An 18,641-nucleotide genomic window follows, 5' to 3' on the forward strand; every position below is an offset into this window, starting at 1 on the left:
CGGGCCCAGTGTTCTTCTTCATACCTACTCCAGACATTTGTTTTATACTTTCAAACTCGCTCAAAAGACATTACATACTATCTCCTTCTGCAGATAAATATACCGCCTTCCAAATACCCGTATCTACCAGTACTAAATTGCCCTAAATATGAGGCTCTAAAAATCAGATCTGTATGTTATATTATCATCATCATTATTATTATTATTATTATTATTATTATTGATTTGCTTCCTTCTTGCCTGGATTGGCTCTTAGTTTTGATATACTGAAATGTGCAACCCAGTCCAAAATCACATTTGTTAATTAGACTTGCTTTGAGAGCACAACTTACCTGATTAGAGAATATAGTACATAGTAACACAACAGAACCTAGCAGCCTAGTTTGGTAAATGCTTGAGCATATCCTATGGTTTAGGAACCACCCTTATCTACTGTATGTCCAATACACATTGGAGTATAAATTAGAGGTTTCTGATTTTTTAATATAAAAAAAAGCATGGCAGAGGCTCTGTTCTTTCCCCATTTTTTTTTTTGCCCTGTGATTTTTTATTGGAGCATTTTCTGTTTATTATATTTATTAAAAAAATTAGGTGACAATTACTACAGGATACCTTCAAACGTCTTATAGAGTCCACAAGCATTGAATTAGGTGATGGGTCAGGATGGATGGGGGTTCTGTGAAGGAGGTTTTTTCTCCATATACCTAATGTACAAAATGTGTTTAATTTATTTAAAATAAATCTCAAAAAGACTATCTATATCTTTAAAATAAAACCCCTTGCAGAGTGGCTTCACCACATGCCCGCCTGGGGCAGAGCAGTGCTCCCAATGTAAGCCAGTTGGGATGTTAGATTTCTTTAACTACAAAAGTAAAAACAAATCTTATTTAGATCAAGCATAACAGGTTCAGATCTTCATTGATTATTCCTGCTGTAAACCTCCTGTAAAGTCTATGACATACACTGTAGTACTGAGTAAAGAAAACCTGTATTTATTTCAATCACTCAGCCATGTAGAATGAACAACCGGTGAATTCTTTTAAATCCCCTCCACATGATTAGGTATTCAAAGTGAACATAGTATTACTTCATATACATATATCACTTGGACATATATCACAGATTAAGAATGGAATTAGCAATGGCAGCTCAGGTATTTCTCCCATTGTAGGTTATTTAAAGCAGGCATCCCCTTTGTGTTCACTACCATCTTTCTATCAGATAATTGTATGAATGGTTGAGCTGTACAGCTTACAGGGCACCCTAAGGGTCTTTGCCAGTGGGCATCAGAACTGTTTCTTTTCCCATACATATTTTTAAAAATGAAAAGAAGCTTGAGGTATATTGCAGGTCAGAAGGAGATCAGCTGCAGGTCAGATACAATTGTCATTGATTTCTGAATGATATCTCAAACTGTGAAAATAATATTCAACCCAATGACACTGTGACACTGACTCTAAAGGTATCTATAGACAGGTGACCATCTCCCATTCTTACATCTTTTGGTTGGATTGAGTGATAATATAATTGTTCTATAATGATAATATTGATATCTTGTCTTAGGGGTAGGGTTTAAAAGCTTCAAAAAAACAAGATGGCTAGACAGAAAGAAAACCTTGCCTAGTTGCAACAACTTTCCCTTCTAATAGATTGCTCTGATTATAAAGGAAAGCCAACCAAGAAACTATAAGATGGTCCGATCATGTATGTGTGGTTGATCATTCTATGACGTCCATGGTCAAATCTACTCTAAGTCACTACCAGTTTTTTTATCTGGAGGTGTTTCCTAAACTCATAAACTATGCAATAAACTATTCACCTGTATAAGTGAAAACAGGCAGACACTTTGTCCTGATATTTGAAACCAAAATATGAACCATTTAAGAATCACCAAAGGCTTGTAATGTTGGTAAATATTTTGATCGTTTTTCAGTTTTTATGAACCATATAAAATAGGTTTTGGTTAAACAATATTTAACTTATTCACTCTATTTCCATCCAACCAAGCTGGACCCTGGAATAAATAGCTGTAGCTAGACCTAAGCCAGATTGCACAATGAGACTGTAAGTTATATGGTAAATATCTCAAACTCTGTCTGTGATGGAAATATCTCTTATATATTACTTAAGCTACGTACACATGTGCAATAATTATCGTTGGAAACGAACAACTAAGGAACGATCGTCCAATAATCGTTAACAAAAAAAGTGAACAGTGACAGGCCAATGAATGTCGCTGGAAATGAACGACCATCCAGGTGGTTCTGATTGGGCGAAGATCGTTCGCTATCTATTGTGTGTACGGTCGTTCAGTGAATGTGGATGGTTCTGCGGTACACTTTCTCTGGTCCACCTCACTTCCTGCATCGTTCAAATGATCGTATTTAGTGTGTGTACATTATTGGTGGATTATATTTTAAAATAATGGTGAATAATCGTTGATCGGTCGTTCATTTTATAACGATATTGCACGCGTATATGTAGCCTGTGGCTGCTCTTGAAGAAAGATATTTAAACCACTGCTGGAGCTACAATAAACAAAGGAAGATATACATCTAGTAATAGAAGGTCAGGCAGTCACTTTAAGGACAGAAGGGAACTCCTTGTCTCAGGTGGATTGAGATCGAATTGTTTTATTGTTCTGTAGAAAGCCTCAGCAGCTGAGTAAGATATCCAGATTCCAAGCCTTGTGTATTTCACCACACAGGGAGGGTGAGTATTGTCAGGGGATACCATTGGAGCCATTATCATCCTGAACCCTGGATTTGAGGGAGCAGCACTTTCACCACATCCATTAGCTGCAGTCAGTGGTAGGCAGGGATATGGCTGGAGGTAACATAAGGTTTAGCTGTCATGCTCATCATTCTATATTATGGAAAGTCAGGGGTGAGCTTTGCATTATACACTAAGCATACAGTAGCATTCTATTCAATTGTGTGTGCTGATGCCACATTCTAGGTACAGATGTGCCTGGCTGTGGGTAATTTAATTTAATTAATAATGTACGGCGCATGGTGCATTTGGGAGGCGGTGAAACCAATCGATTGGAACATCTTTCATAAGAGTTTTAAAGATATTGATCTGTAGAGTGAAACTCTCCAGAGCTGCTGCTTTATCTGCTCTTATCATTGTGACCAGTTGTGGTGTCAGCAATACAGCAGAATCATTTCACTGGGAACTCTGCTGGAGGAGAATGTGGGGAGATCTGAGACAAGGTAGAAGGAGGTCATCAATAGAAATCTATGTGTGTAGGGAGCTGAAGACCTCAGGAGTGGAGGTGGGGATCATATGGGGTACAGGGAACCTGGGGAGTGGAGAGGAGATTGGGATCATTTGGGGTACAGGGAAGCTGGGGAGTGGAGAGGAGATGGGGATCATATGGGGTACAGGGAATCTGGGGAGTGGAGAGGAGATGGGGATCATATGGGGTACAGGGAAGCTGGGGAGTGGAGAGGAGATGGGGATCATATAGGGTACAGGGAAGCTGGGGAGTGGAGAGGAGATGGGGATCATATGGGGTACAGGGAAGCTGGGGAGTGGAGAGGAGATGGGGATTTTAGGAATTGAGGGAAGCTGTAAAGCAGAGGAGTGGAGAGGGGCAAATACAGTTAGAAATTTGGCAGCCTATTAATGCAGAGGAGCTGGAGATCCAGGGGGTACAAGGAAGCTGGAGAGCAGGGTAGTGGATAAGTGTGGAATTAAATTAGTAGAGGGAAGTTTGGGAGCTAATTAGTGCAGAGTTGATGGAGATCTGAGGGGTACATAGAAGCTGAGTATTGGAGAGGGGATGAAAAAAATTACAATTGATTAGTGAAAAGAGTCTGGAGAGCCTAGAGATAGAGGGAAGACCTGGAAATTTGAGGAGTAGAAGGAAGCTGGGATTTTAGGAATAACTTGGAGAACTAAAGATTGAGGGAGACTGTAGATCTAATAAATAAAGGTGATTTGAAAATCTTATAAATATGAATCTAGCAGCGATCTTATGACAAGAGGGGAAGGAAATCTTATAATTGGAGGGAAGGAAAGATCTGAGTAGTTTGGAGAGGGGAGGTGTTATTTCTCTATTCATAAAAAGAGGGGAGCTGAACTATGTAGTAGAGAGAAGTTAAAGTCTGATGTGTAGCAGATGGGGAGCAGAGAGGAGTAAAGGAAAGCGAGAGTTCCCTTGGAAAGTTAGAAACCTGTCATGCAAAGTGAAAGATGAACCCAGTGTTTAATATTAGAGATTTAGGTCAGTATGTGTCATGAGAAGATGGATTTATTGTGGATCTGATTGGACAGAACGAGTTTCTGGAGATATAAATCTGAGGTGGGTACCCTTGAAAGCTCTGGATGAGTCCTCCACCCACCCAGGAACTTTCCATTCATCAAAGTTTGTAAAGTCCACCAAGTGCTGCACCAGCTGTGAGCCCCACCTGGGAGCAGGCTCGCCTCCTGATTGGCTGCCATGTAGTCATGTGAGCAGCCCTCTCCCCACCGGGCAATATTAAGTTGCAGAGAAATGAAGTGAGAAGAGATCAGGTGAAGCTCGGAGTGACCGGGGAGGTCGCAGATAAAGATCCTCCGCTGCCCTAATGAGGAAATGAATTCTTACTTGGATTATACATCGTGTGGGGATGTTGTAACCTTCTCCGCCAAACTGTGCAGAGGGGAGCAGAGGAACGTCTCCCTCCAGTCATACCCCGGGAATGGGCTGGAGTATGCGGGCACTTTACCGATCGGTGTCCATCAATCTTCTCATCAGTCCCCAGCTTTATATCCAGCATGCAGCCTGGAGGTTCCATATGAACCAAGCGCACCTGCAGACTACAACTAACTCCCAGTCAGCCCGGACTATGACTTCTATGGATCTGCCCACCCCATGGAGGACACCGGGGGTCACATCCAATACCCCAGCCCGGTCTTCCCAGGGAATGGACATTACTTTCTCAACGGACAGATCTCCTACAAGACTTTTACTGAAGACCCTCAGGGGCCACCACGGAAGGATCAGCTGGATCTCTATCCTGGGAACTACCAGAACTTCTCCCCTTCTCCTGGATCCTACCCCAAACCCAACTCCCCTGTCTCTGACACCCACAGCACCATCAACACTTTTGATTGGATGAAAGTTAAAAGGAACGCTCCTAAGAAAAGTAAGTACAAGGAGATTCCATTCTGCACTGAAACGAATATGTCTATATTTTATTAAATAATTGTAAAATGTACAAAGAAATTAGGAATAACTCTACTATGGATCTATGTGTCACTGTCTTCTGTTTGATGATTCTTGGGCGAAGTTTGGTGAAGCATTGACTACTTAGAGCCATCGCAAGCAGTAGAAATGTAACCATAGATCTGCACATGGGGGTTTTCTTGAAACATAGCAGCAGAAGTTACTTTTGTATCAATTTGTGTTCAGTGATTTGTTATTTGCCAGCAGATTTGTAACATTTTGTATTCACTTTGCAGCTTTGCCTTCTGACTATGGAGTGACCCATCCTCCCAGCACCATGAGGACAAATTTCACCACCAAACAACTTACAGAACTGGAAAAAGAATTTCATTTTAACAAATACTTGACAAGAGCCAGGCGAATAGAAATAGCAAACACTCTTCAGCTGAATGACACTCAGGTGAAAATCTGGTTCCAGAACAGAAGGATGAAGCAGAAGAAAAGGGAGAGAGAAGGGATCCTACCCAGTCCTCCTAATCCAGAGACTGTCACCAATGTAGACTTTCAGCAGAAAGCAATCCAAAAGACTGAGCCCCTTTCCCCATCCATTGAGGTCCCCTCATCCTAAGGACACCTCCAGACCTGATTTCAGGACTTTTGCTGCCTTTGCACTATGCAATTCCATTGCTGTACTTTTCTGGGTGGCTGAATGATACAGAACACTATATTAGGTGGGACTAGCCCAGGAAAGCCCTTTCTTTGCAGTATTCAGGGAGTGTAGCATGACACACAACGAATTTTAGTTAGCAGCTTCTGAAATCGTTTCTTTGTGTTGGTCTATTGAGTTTACTTAAAGGGACATGCCATGCATGTTCCCCACTATGCAAGTACTGATGCTCCACCACTTTGGATGGCCATAGATGAGATTAATATTTTTACCCAATTCGGTAAAATCTGACCTTTGCAAACAATTGTAAAGTCATAATGACCTTCCAAAATATGCAAATGACCACTATTCAAAAAGTGTCTATTTTACTGTACTGTTGTACTGTACTCTTTGTTTTGTGTTATTTATGTAGCTAATTTTGCACAGATCGCATGCACCATCCAATCTCTGCGATCGTTCGCACTGATAATTCATCATTAACAGTCATCAAGGTAATGATTTTACAATCATGTTGGAAAATTAGTTCAATATCTGCCAATCGATAGGTAATTTTGAAATAATTTTTTGCACAACTGTGCAAAGATTTGTCCATCAATGGCCAAGCTTAACCAGTTTGGTGGCATCTATGTTTACCAAAGAAAGAATGAATGCAAAATGTTTTTTTAACATTATTTAAATTTGCACTATTGCCTTTATAATTGTTTTATCACTGTGAGTTAAAATGCCCAGTGAAATTGTATTTGATACCTCAGATATTATTTGGCCACATGGCCTGATTTCTATTGTAATTGCTGTGTGTATATATATTTTTAAATAAAAAATAAAACAAACTTATTATTCAATTTCATGTATTTTGTTGTCTTAAAAAAGAAAAATAAATGTATAGTGTTTTTATTTTATTTATATATATATATATATATCAGAGACAGTCCAATCCCTATTAGTTAATCCTTATGTTTTAGGATTTTGGTTTGGAGGGATGGGCTGGGGGTTACTGTACTCCTGTGTAGTTAGTGACAAGATGAAAAGGTCACTTAAAGTCCATCCTGTGAACATCAACCTTGTCTGCTTTGTAATCCAAAAGAAAACCAAGTGTATGTGTAAAATTGGTTGTTCTGTAGAATCAAACTTTTGCATATTAAAGGAGAATTCCACTTCAAACGGATCCCTGACTGGGAGAATTACAAATTCTCACTTTCAAAGTGAGCATTACAAAAGCCTCATCAAATCAGAAACACACGTGTCTGTTCCTTTTCAACAAGTTCACAGGGTCACTGGAAATGCCAGCATAGGAACAATATCACAAAATAAACGAATATAATATTTCTTATGTGATTACAGTAGAACCAACGATTGCTGGTACAGCACATTGTGGAGTCAGCCAGCAGAAAGAGGGCAGAGCTTGTACCCCAAAGTTACATTACAGGGAGTGAAAAGTTAGATGAAGTTTATTGAAGTTCTAGTATTTTAAAGATAGTGCTAGAGGAGACACCTTCCTACTATTCGATACAAAAAATAAAAAAGGAATATATATATAATAAAATATATTGTAGTTAATATAAATAAACAAAAAATAAATAATAAATGTGTGTGTATAATAAATATATATATATTTACATACACACATACATTTTATAAATTATATATGTCCAACCAAACACAAAATGATGCCATGCCATCCATATATAATAATAACAATAATAATAATAATAATGTCCTGTGCCTCCTGGATGTTGCACCATCTGCTACAAGCTATCTGATGTTAATGAGCTGCTGCTTAGAACTACAGATTTTCTTGCTGATATGACACTTCAAAGACGGTCACCTGTGTCGTGACCCCTGGCTTCCCTGGTCACCTTTGATATTGCAATGTCCCTTTCTTTGATAAGCATGAAGATCTTTTTGCAGAAAGACACAAAACAAACCTGGAGTACCGGGACACAGCTTGCAGCATTGTACACAGATCTTGGGAAACTTTAGATTGACCCGAGCAGGTCGGAGTGGAGGCTGAGCACTTGTAAATGTCATATCAGATGTCCTTTGTGAAGATCAAATGTGTCAGGAGACAAAAGTGTATTTGGGAAAGGAAGTTTCAATGTACACGCTTCCTTTTTAAATGTTTATTTCTGTAGAAAACGAAGCCCAGCCTATATCTGTGACACTGTGACAACAGGATGGCATCCTTCCCACCCAATCTATGCAGGGGGTCAGGGTCACACACAGTTCAGTATAGACAACTGGGGGGATTGTCATGTCAAAGTCTGCAAATGGCCAGGGAGTGCTGGGTCCAACTCTGTGCTGGACAAAGAACTACCACCATACTGATATTGGATCATGTACTGATATTCTGCTGATGGCATCAAAACTGGATGACTGCAGGGTACTGCAAAAGTATGGTACATGTAAATCAACTAATGAAAGCCAAAGATCTAAATATTAAAATAACTGAATTACTTTTGATGTGTATCCAATCTATTTAAAATATATGAAATAGTCTATTATTATTATTATTATTGTTATTAAACAGGTTTTTTATAGCGCCAACATATTGAGCGCTGACTATATACAGTATATCATGCCACTGCAAGATTGGATATTAAGTGAGCATAAACAATATCTATCTATCTATCTATCTATCTATCTATCTATCTATCTATCTATCTATCCAATTTACTATTTTATTTTTGCAGAAATCCCAGATAAAACAACTGATTGCAGTTTTTAGATTTGCACTCCTGTGTGGCATGGGTGACCAGCCTTGCTGTATAAAATAGTGCTATGATTATGAGAATCATTAGGTTTACAGTCATGATGCTTGTTTAAAACTGTGTCCGGTGCTTTCCCTTCAAATCCCTCCACAGTTCTTGTCCCACTTACATTCCTCACCTGGTAAACAAGTACTCCTAGCCGCTCTCTCCGCTCCTCCAATGACCTACTAATGACTTCCTAACTCATAACCTCATCACATGCACGGATACAAGACTTCTCTAGAGCTGCCCCAACTCTCTGGAATGGTCTTCCTTGTCCTATTCGGCTTCCTCCTACTTTCTGCTCATTTAAAAGAGCTCTTAAAACCAATTTTTTCAAATTTGTCTACCTGTCTTCTTCTGTCTTTTGAAACCATCACTACTTCCCACCACTACATATCTCCCATCCTATTGTGTGTTAATTCCCCAACCTCCTAGATTGTAAGCTCTTCAGGGCAGGGTCCTCTCCTCCTGTACCACCCTCTGTATTCCTCTGTCATTTGCAACCCCTATTTAATGTACAGCGCTGCGTAATATGTTGGTGCTATATAAATCCTGTTTATTAATAATAATAATAGTAATAATAATATCTGTACTTTTTTTTTTGTACAAAGATAATAAATTAATTGCTGCTAAAAGCTGTCTTGCAGTACACTGTAAACTCATTCTTGTTGACCTTATCCAATGTAGACTTAGGATCTTGGATCACGGACTATATCCAGTTGAGGTGGTGTAGGCTGTATGGAGGCTAATGGGTAAATTGATAGTTTCTCCTCGAGTCTGAATACTAATATTGGGTAAATGTTTGAAAGTGTATACAGCGTTTACAATCCTTACATTGGGGTCACAGTGTTTCAAGGGGTCTCAATTAGTTAAAGTAGAACTGGAAACCTCAACAAGAACTATTTTATAAAGACCAAAGATTACTTGTGATGATCAGTTTGCACAAATAAGTGGAAACCTCACAACACTATCAAAGTGGCTTTGCCTGTGAAATTCATACTTTAAACTGTTAGTGTGCCAACACTGAGACATTTTACAGCAAAAATAAAATTAAAAGCAAACTTACAAGTATGTGTTAGTCACAAAATGTGTTCTAGACTTAAGAAAGACCTCTGATGGGGATTCCATAGATATACTGTGATCTTAACACACGGAAAAGGAATGGTCCTTCAATGATCAAGAGGCGACCCCTGCCCTTCATAATGGGGTCTGGCCACATAAATGGCCCAACTCTCATAACACAGGCCTCTGAAATCATCTCATACTGTAGGTAGCATGCAGATATAGCAATGTCACCGACATTTTTCAAGTTGGCAGACATTAACATAAGTGTTCCTTAGGAATGAAGAAAGCCAGAAGGTTACTCACCCAGCAGTCTTCAGCTCAACTGAGGATATGTTAGGTTTGGTCATTCTGCAGGATTTAATTTATCTGATACCTACACACGGTCACACATAGTTTATGGCACATTATACAGTGGATTATGATATCATTTACGCATGGCCTATGAAGGATCATATTTGCAAAAATGATGTTGCTGTTGACAAATTTGAGTTTTCACTGAATCTTCTGTCCATTTTTTAGAAGGTATAACTCAGTGCTTCTTGCCAATTGTATGCATGGAATTTTGGTAATGTGTTCTTCTGTATTGTTTGGTTGTGATCACTGAAAAAAGACCTAAAAAAAGGAATCTAATTGTCCTTGGATATTGGCTTCTTCTGTTGGGTCATTAACACAAAGGGTCACTTTAGGTGTAGCCCTTGGAGCATGTAGGGGAGACATTCTGTACATCATTGGTAAAAAAAAAAATATAATAATCCTAATAGATTAGACAGATAGATAAATTACAGAATATTTCAGGTGAATGCCTGATGGACATTTATTAATTTACTCTAATATTTAATAATATTATTACTGATTTACCAAAAAAAGTTAACAATATTCACTCAAAAAAGACAGTGAATCATCTTTAATCACATGAAAATATATTTTTTTAGTTAACATTCAAAATTCATTTAGTAAATCTGCTACATACATTTATTTTTGGCCATATTTACAGATTGTAATCAAATGTCCCCAGGCACCTCTAGTCTATAACTGTCAGTGGAACAAGATGATAACTGCTTGAAGAGTCAGTGAATGGCCACACAGACATGACCGGAGGGAATGAGGCAGAAAATGTTAAGTGGGATGTTTCAAAGTAAACATCATGTGATGAATGGGCAATGCATGCAACAATATCATGTAATACAAGTAAGAGTGGGAGGAACAAGTTAGGACTAACGTAATGATCAGCTTGGGAGATGGGACACAACAAAGCTCAGTGTCAGGGTGGAGTGGGTGGAAGCTGAATTAGTCTGGACAGCTATGGAGTTAAAATAGACCTCTCAAAACAATTAGGGTCAAGACTATCAGACTAGAGAAAATAATAGTGAGCTTATAGTCAACATGCCCTAGTAAAGTTTATAGCTTTTTATTGTAAATTACAAACTTTTGTCAACATATTCTGAAAGGATCTCAATGTACATATATATTGTATACTGTATTTTCACACTGATCAGCCAAAACATCAGCCAAAACATTAAAAAATGTGCCACCAAAGCAGCTCTGACTTGTTGAGGCATAGGGCCTGATTTATTAGCTGAAGGCTGGAGAGAATACACTTTTATCAGAGAAAAGCTGGGTGAACCAGTAAGCCTGGAATGGGTTTCTTAAAAGTAATTTGCTATTTGTTAGCAAATGTTTTCAATCCTGGACCAGATCCATTCCAGGTTTGCTGGATCATCCAGCTTCACAGTTGAAAGTGTATTCTCTCCAGCCATGGAGAGCTTTAATAAATCAGACCCACAGATTCAAAAAGACCTCCAAAACTTTAGCAGCAGATCGTTAAAGTCACATTACATCTCCCTTCTTCTCATAGTGCATCCTGTTGCCATCTCTTCCCCAGGTAAACAATCTAGAAACACCCAGACATTCACATGATCTAAAAACAACATGACCAGGTCACCATCTTTTATTGCCCTGGTTCTGATGTCCGTGTGTGAATTGTGTGCTACAGTTGCTCTATTCGGAATCAGACCAAACAGGCTAGCCCCCCCCCCCCCCCCTCCATATATATCAATGACCCTTGGGTGCCTATGACCCTGTAGACAGTTCACCAGTTATATTGCCTTGGACCGCTTTTGGACTGCTTTTGGTAGGTGCTAACCACTACATGATAGAAAAACCCAACAACACTGACCATTTTGGAGGGACTCCGACCCCTTGGTCTATCCATCACAATTTGACACATGATGCTTAGGATCCTTACACTTGCTAATTTTCCCTGCTTTGCACACATTCCATTCAAGAACTGCCTGTTTACTTGCAGCCTAATATGTCTCGCCCCATGACAGGTGCCATTGTAACAGGATAATCTATGCTTTTCACTTCACATGGAAGTGGTTTTCATATTTTTTTTTTTTTTTTTTAGTATGTAATAAAGACTTTTGAGACTTATCTAAACTATCTCCTGTTCTGCTGCTGGGGCTTCTCACAAATGTCTGGAGGTGGAAAGACAGCAAATATGAATCAAACTAATTAACACTTTGGCTTTATCTGGTTGATACCTGATTTAGCACTTATTTTAAATTCATTTGACAAAATGGAGTTTGAACAGCTTAGAAATGCCTCAAATGATTTTGAGAAATGGTTCTACAGATTCATGAGCAACATCTTACTGAATTAAAGACAGATGAGTGTCCACAACTTGCAGGATGAAAGGAAGCGGGGGCTGGGAACAGGCCAAAATACAGTATATGTGGCGCAGTTACACATTAAACCTAGAAATATACAACATTCTCATTTACTGAAATGATTTGTTAATCTCCCATATACTCTCTATGTAGTATAAATACAGCACAGTATACATATTTCAACTGTGATGCATACATATGCCAGACGCCTTCATACTTTATGCTATTTGTAGGAGATAAAGTAATTAAGTATTGCTTTCTGTTGCAAAAATATCTTGCAAGGGATTTGTCTCTCTCAACACAACTTGAGTGTCCTGGGAGAATGGTATAATGCTTTTCATGAACAACATTATTAATTATGTAAACCCTTACATAGGTATACTTTATTGTGGGTTTCAGCATCCTAGTTTTATGGTATGCTTATGGTGTATGTAATGTAATAATGGATTTGTTTTTTACATATAAACACAATGCTTGTCCTTCAATATGTGCACGATCTTGTAGTAGGAAGGTAAGGAGTTCTCTGTATTTATGAACTGTATGGGCCTGCCATCACCCCAACATTTGCAGGTAAAAGCATCTGCTTTTGAATTTGCTATCAAATTTGACAGCATCAGGAAAGTCGGTTTTCCTAGCACATCCCCCTTTTCATTGCACGCCCTAGAAGTGTTGAGTTGCTGTCTGTCCTGGTTCTGCAAATAACCATTTATGTAGCAGCTAGCAGAGCTACAATAGGGAATACTAAGAGTAAAAGATCTAAATCTCCCAGAGCTGCTGACTGTACATACAAGATGGCGGTGCCCAGCAGCATTTAAAGGGAATGTCTGCACAAGACTTTTTAGATGTGTGTAAGCAATATGATTACATCACTTTAAATGCACAAATAATGTCCCTCAAAGTGGCTCACAATCTAATGTCTCCACCATAGTCAAATGTTATTACCACAGTCTAAGGTCAATTTGGAGGAAGCCAAAAAATTTGACTGCATACATTTGGAATGTAGGAGGAAACCCATGCAAACACGGGGGGGGGGGGACCAGCAAACTCCATGCAGATAGAGCCCTGGCCTTTGATTCACACCTGTGACCTAGCACTGCGAAGGCCAGAGTGCTAACCTCTGAGCCACCGTAATGCACAAATTTGTGCCAATGCTGGCACTTTTGCATCTTAGAGAATAAAAAGGAATTATACAATCACTGCAATAATGGGATCCATAGTAAAGCACCATGTTCTACCTCTTAAGCAATCATGACAGCTAAAGTTTAAAATGACTAAAGTGCTTCATGTCTAAGCACTGAGCTCATAAAATACTATTATACCTATATATAGCAGAACAGTTTTTCAACGTTTTTATATCCAAATAGCATCAAAGAGTTTGCAAATGGCAGCTAATAATTTCACACTTACTAACGTTGGAAAATACAATAATCATTTTTTTAGGCAAACAATAAAATTGAAAATTCTCTATTTCAGGTATATCTGTGTACAACCATCTCATAGTAACACAGGGCAGCAGGCCTAGGGATGTGATAACAAATTTCATACCTACCGGAGGAACTACATCAGAGTATTGTGTTAATTCAGATCTCCATCGCATCAATGAAATATAATCTACAAAAATGTAGCGCAGGGTAACCAAATGATGAATGGGGATAGTTGGTAAGAGCTACGATGGAATATTAGTTATGCTGAACATGTTAGCCTGGAGCAAGTAGAGATGAAGTAAAAAAAAGAACAATGTGATTACACAAATTCTCCAATGTACTGATCAATGGGGCTAAATAAAATTATTTTGGTTATGTGTAGAAGCTGTAGCTTCATGATTTGCTAGGAAGTACAATGCAAGTTATATATGGTGTTATTAACACAAGGAAGAACCTTTTAATAGCTTTCTGCAATAAGCAGCGATGTGTGGCAGCCTGGCAGCAGCACTCTGATTTCAACAGTTTCATGTAGTCAGAACAAAGAAATGTATTTCTTCTCTTTGCTTGCTATTGGTAAGAGAACTTCGTACTTTGTTCATGACTCTGGAGGATACAGTTTAAGATATTTCAGTTCTTACCATGGAAGAAAAAAAAACATTACAGAAATATAATTACAATCACTGTTATCTAACATATGTTATAACATTTAAATGTGCTGAGACACCTGATGTACTTGTTTCAATGATGTAAAAATGACAGCCCTCCTGACACTTTGAGAAACAACCCAGAAATGACAGGCATCCATATTTCTCCCCTGACAGGTTGGGGCTAGATGTGCTAAAACTGAACCCAGCTCAGCCATTGCTCAATGAATTTTTATATAATGTGTAACAGCCTATAGATTATGATATGTTAACAGATGTATTTACTGCACAAGGTTTTAAAAACAAATTAAAAAAAACGTAAGTAAGGTAAAAATAGGAACATAGTAGAAGTAAACTAAATATAAAAAGATAAAAAAAAATATATGTTGTAAATTCATGTAAGAAACACGCCATGTTCTGTTCAATTTCTTTTTTACGCTTGACTCCAAATAATAGTTTGTTTTAATATATTCTGTCACTAGAAGGGTAGGAAGCAACTGGAGCACAGTTTACATTTATTTAGTTGTGAAGAATAAGCATCACTTGTATGGAATGCACTGAATGCTCTGACTGAGATTCCAGCTCTGCAGAATAGCAATTACAAATGGTCATCAAACAAGCAGAAAATAAAATTGAACAAAACACTGGAATGTGTGTAGATGTACAAAATTAAATAGCCCATAGGTTGTTTTTTTTCTAATATTGCTAATTTAGTGATAAAAAGATTTGTGCAGAACTTGTAAGAAATTATTTCATGTAGAAAGGAAGTATACCATAGAATCTTTAATGCTTTGGAAATGTACGTAACCTGTAGAATGAATCTAAATATATTTTAATAGATAATAAACATTTAGGAAAACATTTATATATATATGATGGTGCTAGTGTTCTGTCCACAAAAAAAGTATCCATTTTCCCCAACAAAGACAATTAAATGGATTAGTAAGAGCTGAGACTAATATTAAAGATTAATTTCCAGATAAAATATGAACCTAGCAATTATCCCATCCAAAAGCCTTCGATTTTAGGACCCAGAATGGAAATTAAAGGTTTAGGGAAAACGAAAAGTTTGTCTTCTCCACATCAGCCATGAACCCTGGAGTACATCACCATGTGTATTTGAGGAACCCAGGGGACACATCCACACCATCCAGAATCCAGCCCTCCAGTCCCTTACAATGTGTTACAATATGTTAAAGCACATATTCATGTTAGACTGACAAATATTATCCTTTCTGGTTTACTTTTGGTGTCGGGAGTATTTTATAGTACTATTAACTACATCACTAACACATCCTTGTATCCATTGATAAGATTTTTAATACAGAGAAACTGTAGGCTCAGAATTTTCTTTTATGATGAAATATGTCAATATACGCTTCTCTTTTATATCACAAGTATCATGACTTTGTCTTTGCTAATCACATTTATTCCACCTGCTATAACCTTGCATTGACTGCTCATGAAAAATGTATGAAATAGCGAGCTTGAAATGAATATACTGAATATACTTTGTGATATACTTGGAAGAAACTTGATAAACAGTTATTCATAGGTTCCTTGGCATCCACACATTGCAATATGGAGGTTAAAAGGATATTAAACCTTGGAATAATATGGCAACCTAATACAAAAAAAAATACAATTTCCTTCTTAATATTCATGTCTGCAGTAAAGTAAGCATATTACCCAAGAGTGCTCGTAAGACTATCCAGATCTTTGTTCCTCCTCTGTTTGGAAGCTACAATAGTTTTCTATTTGGTCTGGTCCTCTAGATTTTAGATTTGTTCTGGGACTTTAAAGGATATAAACCCAAGTATAAAGTGCAGTAAAATCTTATATCCTCAAAAAAAAATCTGGCACCATATTTTGGAACTACACCTGCTACCGTGCTCCTCATTATCTTTCACTGAATGGCTGGGAAAGCCATGGTTACCCATGGTACCTCAACTTGAGCTTCATTTAGATTATATTAGATAATGTTTTTCCAGAAGTGGTATTAGCAATTGGCCTGGACTCCCCACTCGTTAATTGTTTTAACTGTATTGTACTTTAACTCATTAACTGTATTTCTTTACTAGAATTTTTAGAGGAACAGATTATAAGCTCTTATGGGAAGGGTCCTCTCCTTCTGTGTCACTGTCTGTATTCGTCTGTCATTTGCAACCGCTATTTAATGTACAGCGCTGCGTAATATGTTGGCGCTATATAAATTCTGTATATTAATAATAATAATAATAATATTAATACTAAAAGTTAAGGAACATCTTACATCAGTTATTTTCATTAGACATATGGCTACATACACGCGTGCAATACTTGTTATTATAATTGGAAACAAACGATTAACGGCCGATTGTTTGATAATCATTACCAAAAATGTTCAGAACAACTGGCTAACAACGCCAATGACCAACCATCCTGGCATTCTATTGTGTGTACAGTTGTGGATTGTGGATTGTTCTGCGGTCCACTTACTCTGGTACACGTCACTCCATCGTACAAATCATCAAATCCAGTGTGTGTACATTATTGGTGGAATATATTTGATCGTATCGTTAGAGCATGTACAGAATCGTGAACTATACGATTGTTCAAAATAATCGTGAATATTTGGTTGATCTGTTGTTAGTCGTTGGTTTTCTAACGATAATCATTGCATGTGTGTACCTAGACTCAGACTCTTAAGTCTCTGGTTTGAATCCCGGCCAGGACACTATCTGTATGGAATTTGCAGGTTTTCCCTGTGTCTGCATGGGTTTCCTCTGGGTATCCAAGCTTTCCCTCAAAAACTGACCTTAGACTGTGTTATTGACATATGGTTATGGTAGGGACATTAGATCGGAGCCCCTTTGAAGGACAGTTAATGGCATGGCTATGGATATTGTAAAGTGGTAAGTAATATGTCGGTGTTATATAAATACTTGATAATATTAATCACCATTGAACTAGCAGATAAATGTGGTAAGGTGATTGTTATGAACTCAAAACAAATATACAGAAGAGAGCAAGTAGCAGCTTGCAGATACTTACTATATATATATATATATATATATATATATATTTATTTATATATATAAACTAGATTATATTGCAATTATTAAACCCTATCAGCTCACCTATAAAATTTATACATGTAATTCCAGATTTCAGAAATTGAAAGCTTCTGTATGTTGTCAAAGCCAGAAAATGCAGGCAGACCTGTCCTAAAGATCATGAATACACTCACTGAATGAATCTAAAGTTTTTTTTGTTAAGTGTAATAAATTAGTGAGAAAAACTGATATTTTGATTTTGTGTTTTTTCCAGAGCAGGCTTCATAAGCAAACACCACCAAACATATTTATAGTGACTATGAGTGTAGAATCCCTGTACATCAAAATCCCTTACCAAATATTGCTGCTTGTTACATATTTTGAACATGCTCACCAAACCACATATACAGTGATAAGGATGTTACACAAATGACTGATTTAATTTTAACACAACTACTTGCTTTTCAACAGTTACATTTATCTTCCGGATATGGGCACTTCTTTTTTATTGAAGACCTAAAGGCCAAATTCTCTAGCATTGTACAAAAAGATATTTGTATATACTTCTGGCACATTGAAGATATGACACAAAAAGAAGAGAATCTTAAAACAAAAACTCATTGCCTAATATATTTTACTCTACAATCAAACCATTCACACACATTTGTGACTAGACACCAAGGTAAGCATCGGGGATGACAAATTGCACACAGAAAACCCACTGAAGGATGCAACTATTTCCATACTTCTAGCTTCCACCCTAACACATGAAGTAAGTCATTAAACACAGCCAGACTACTAGTTACCTCTGTATATTCTCTGACCCGGGTCACAGAATGAAAGATCTGAATGTACAGGCATAAGGCAGGTTACAGCAACTATCTACACAAGAAATAATGATGCCTTAAAGACCAAAGAGAAAATCCTCTCTTGAAATACAGATATGAAAATATGTGAACAAAACCTTTCCAAAATAAATGCGGCAAAAAGCAGCATTGGATAATAATCACATCAATTGGAACATAGGACATATGGATGGGAGTAGAAAACATCTCTGACATGAACAAAAACCCTTTAGAACAGGCACAGGGACCAATGTTAATTCTACAATGCAGTGACCTATGACAAACAATCAAAATGAATCTTTAAATGGTCTGACTTTATCAAAGTAAAGTTTAATTGTTTGCTATGGCTTAGTGCACTTAGAATTACTTTTATCAACATGTACTGAG

At 37.7% G+C, this 18,641-nt stretch overlaps 1 protein-coding gene across 1 annotated transcript; it reads left to right on the forward strand.

Moving 5' to 3' along the window:
- The first annotated feature begins 4,559 nt into the window (after positions 1 to 4,559).
- On the forward strand, positions 4,560 to 6,238 carry HOXD1 (homeobox D1). Its single transcript, XM_072416819.1, is given in 2 exon segments — positions 4,560 to 5,135; positions 5,452 to 6,238. Coding segments are annotated over 2 exon segments (885 nt in total). The 5' UTR covers positions 4,560 to 4,582; the 3' UTR covers positions 5,784 to 6,238.
- Positions 6,239 to 18,641: the final 12,403 nt, after the last annotated feature.

Source organism: Pyxicephalus adspersus, chromosome 7 (genome assembly GCF_032062135.1).
Source record: "Pyxicephalus adspersus chromosome 7, UCB_Pads_2.0, whole genome shotgun sequence".
Taxonomy (NCBI): domain Eukaryota; kingdom Metazoa; phylum Chordata; class Amphibia; order Anura; family Pyxicephalidae; genus Pyxicephalus; species Pyxicephalus adspersus.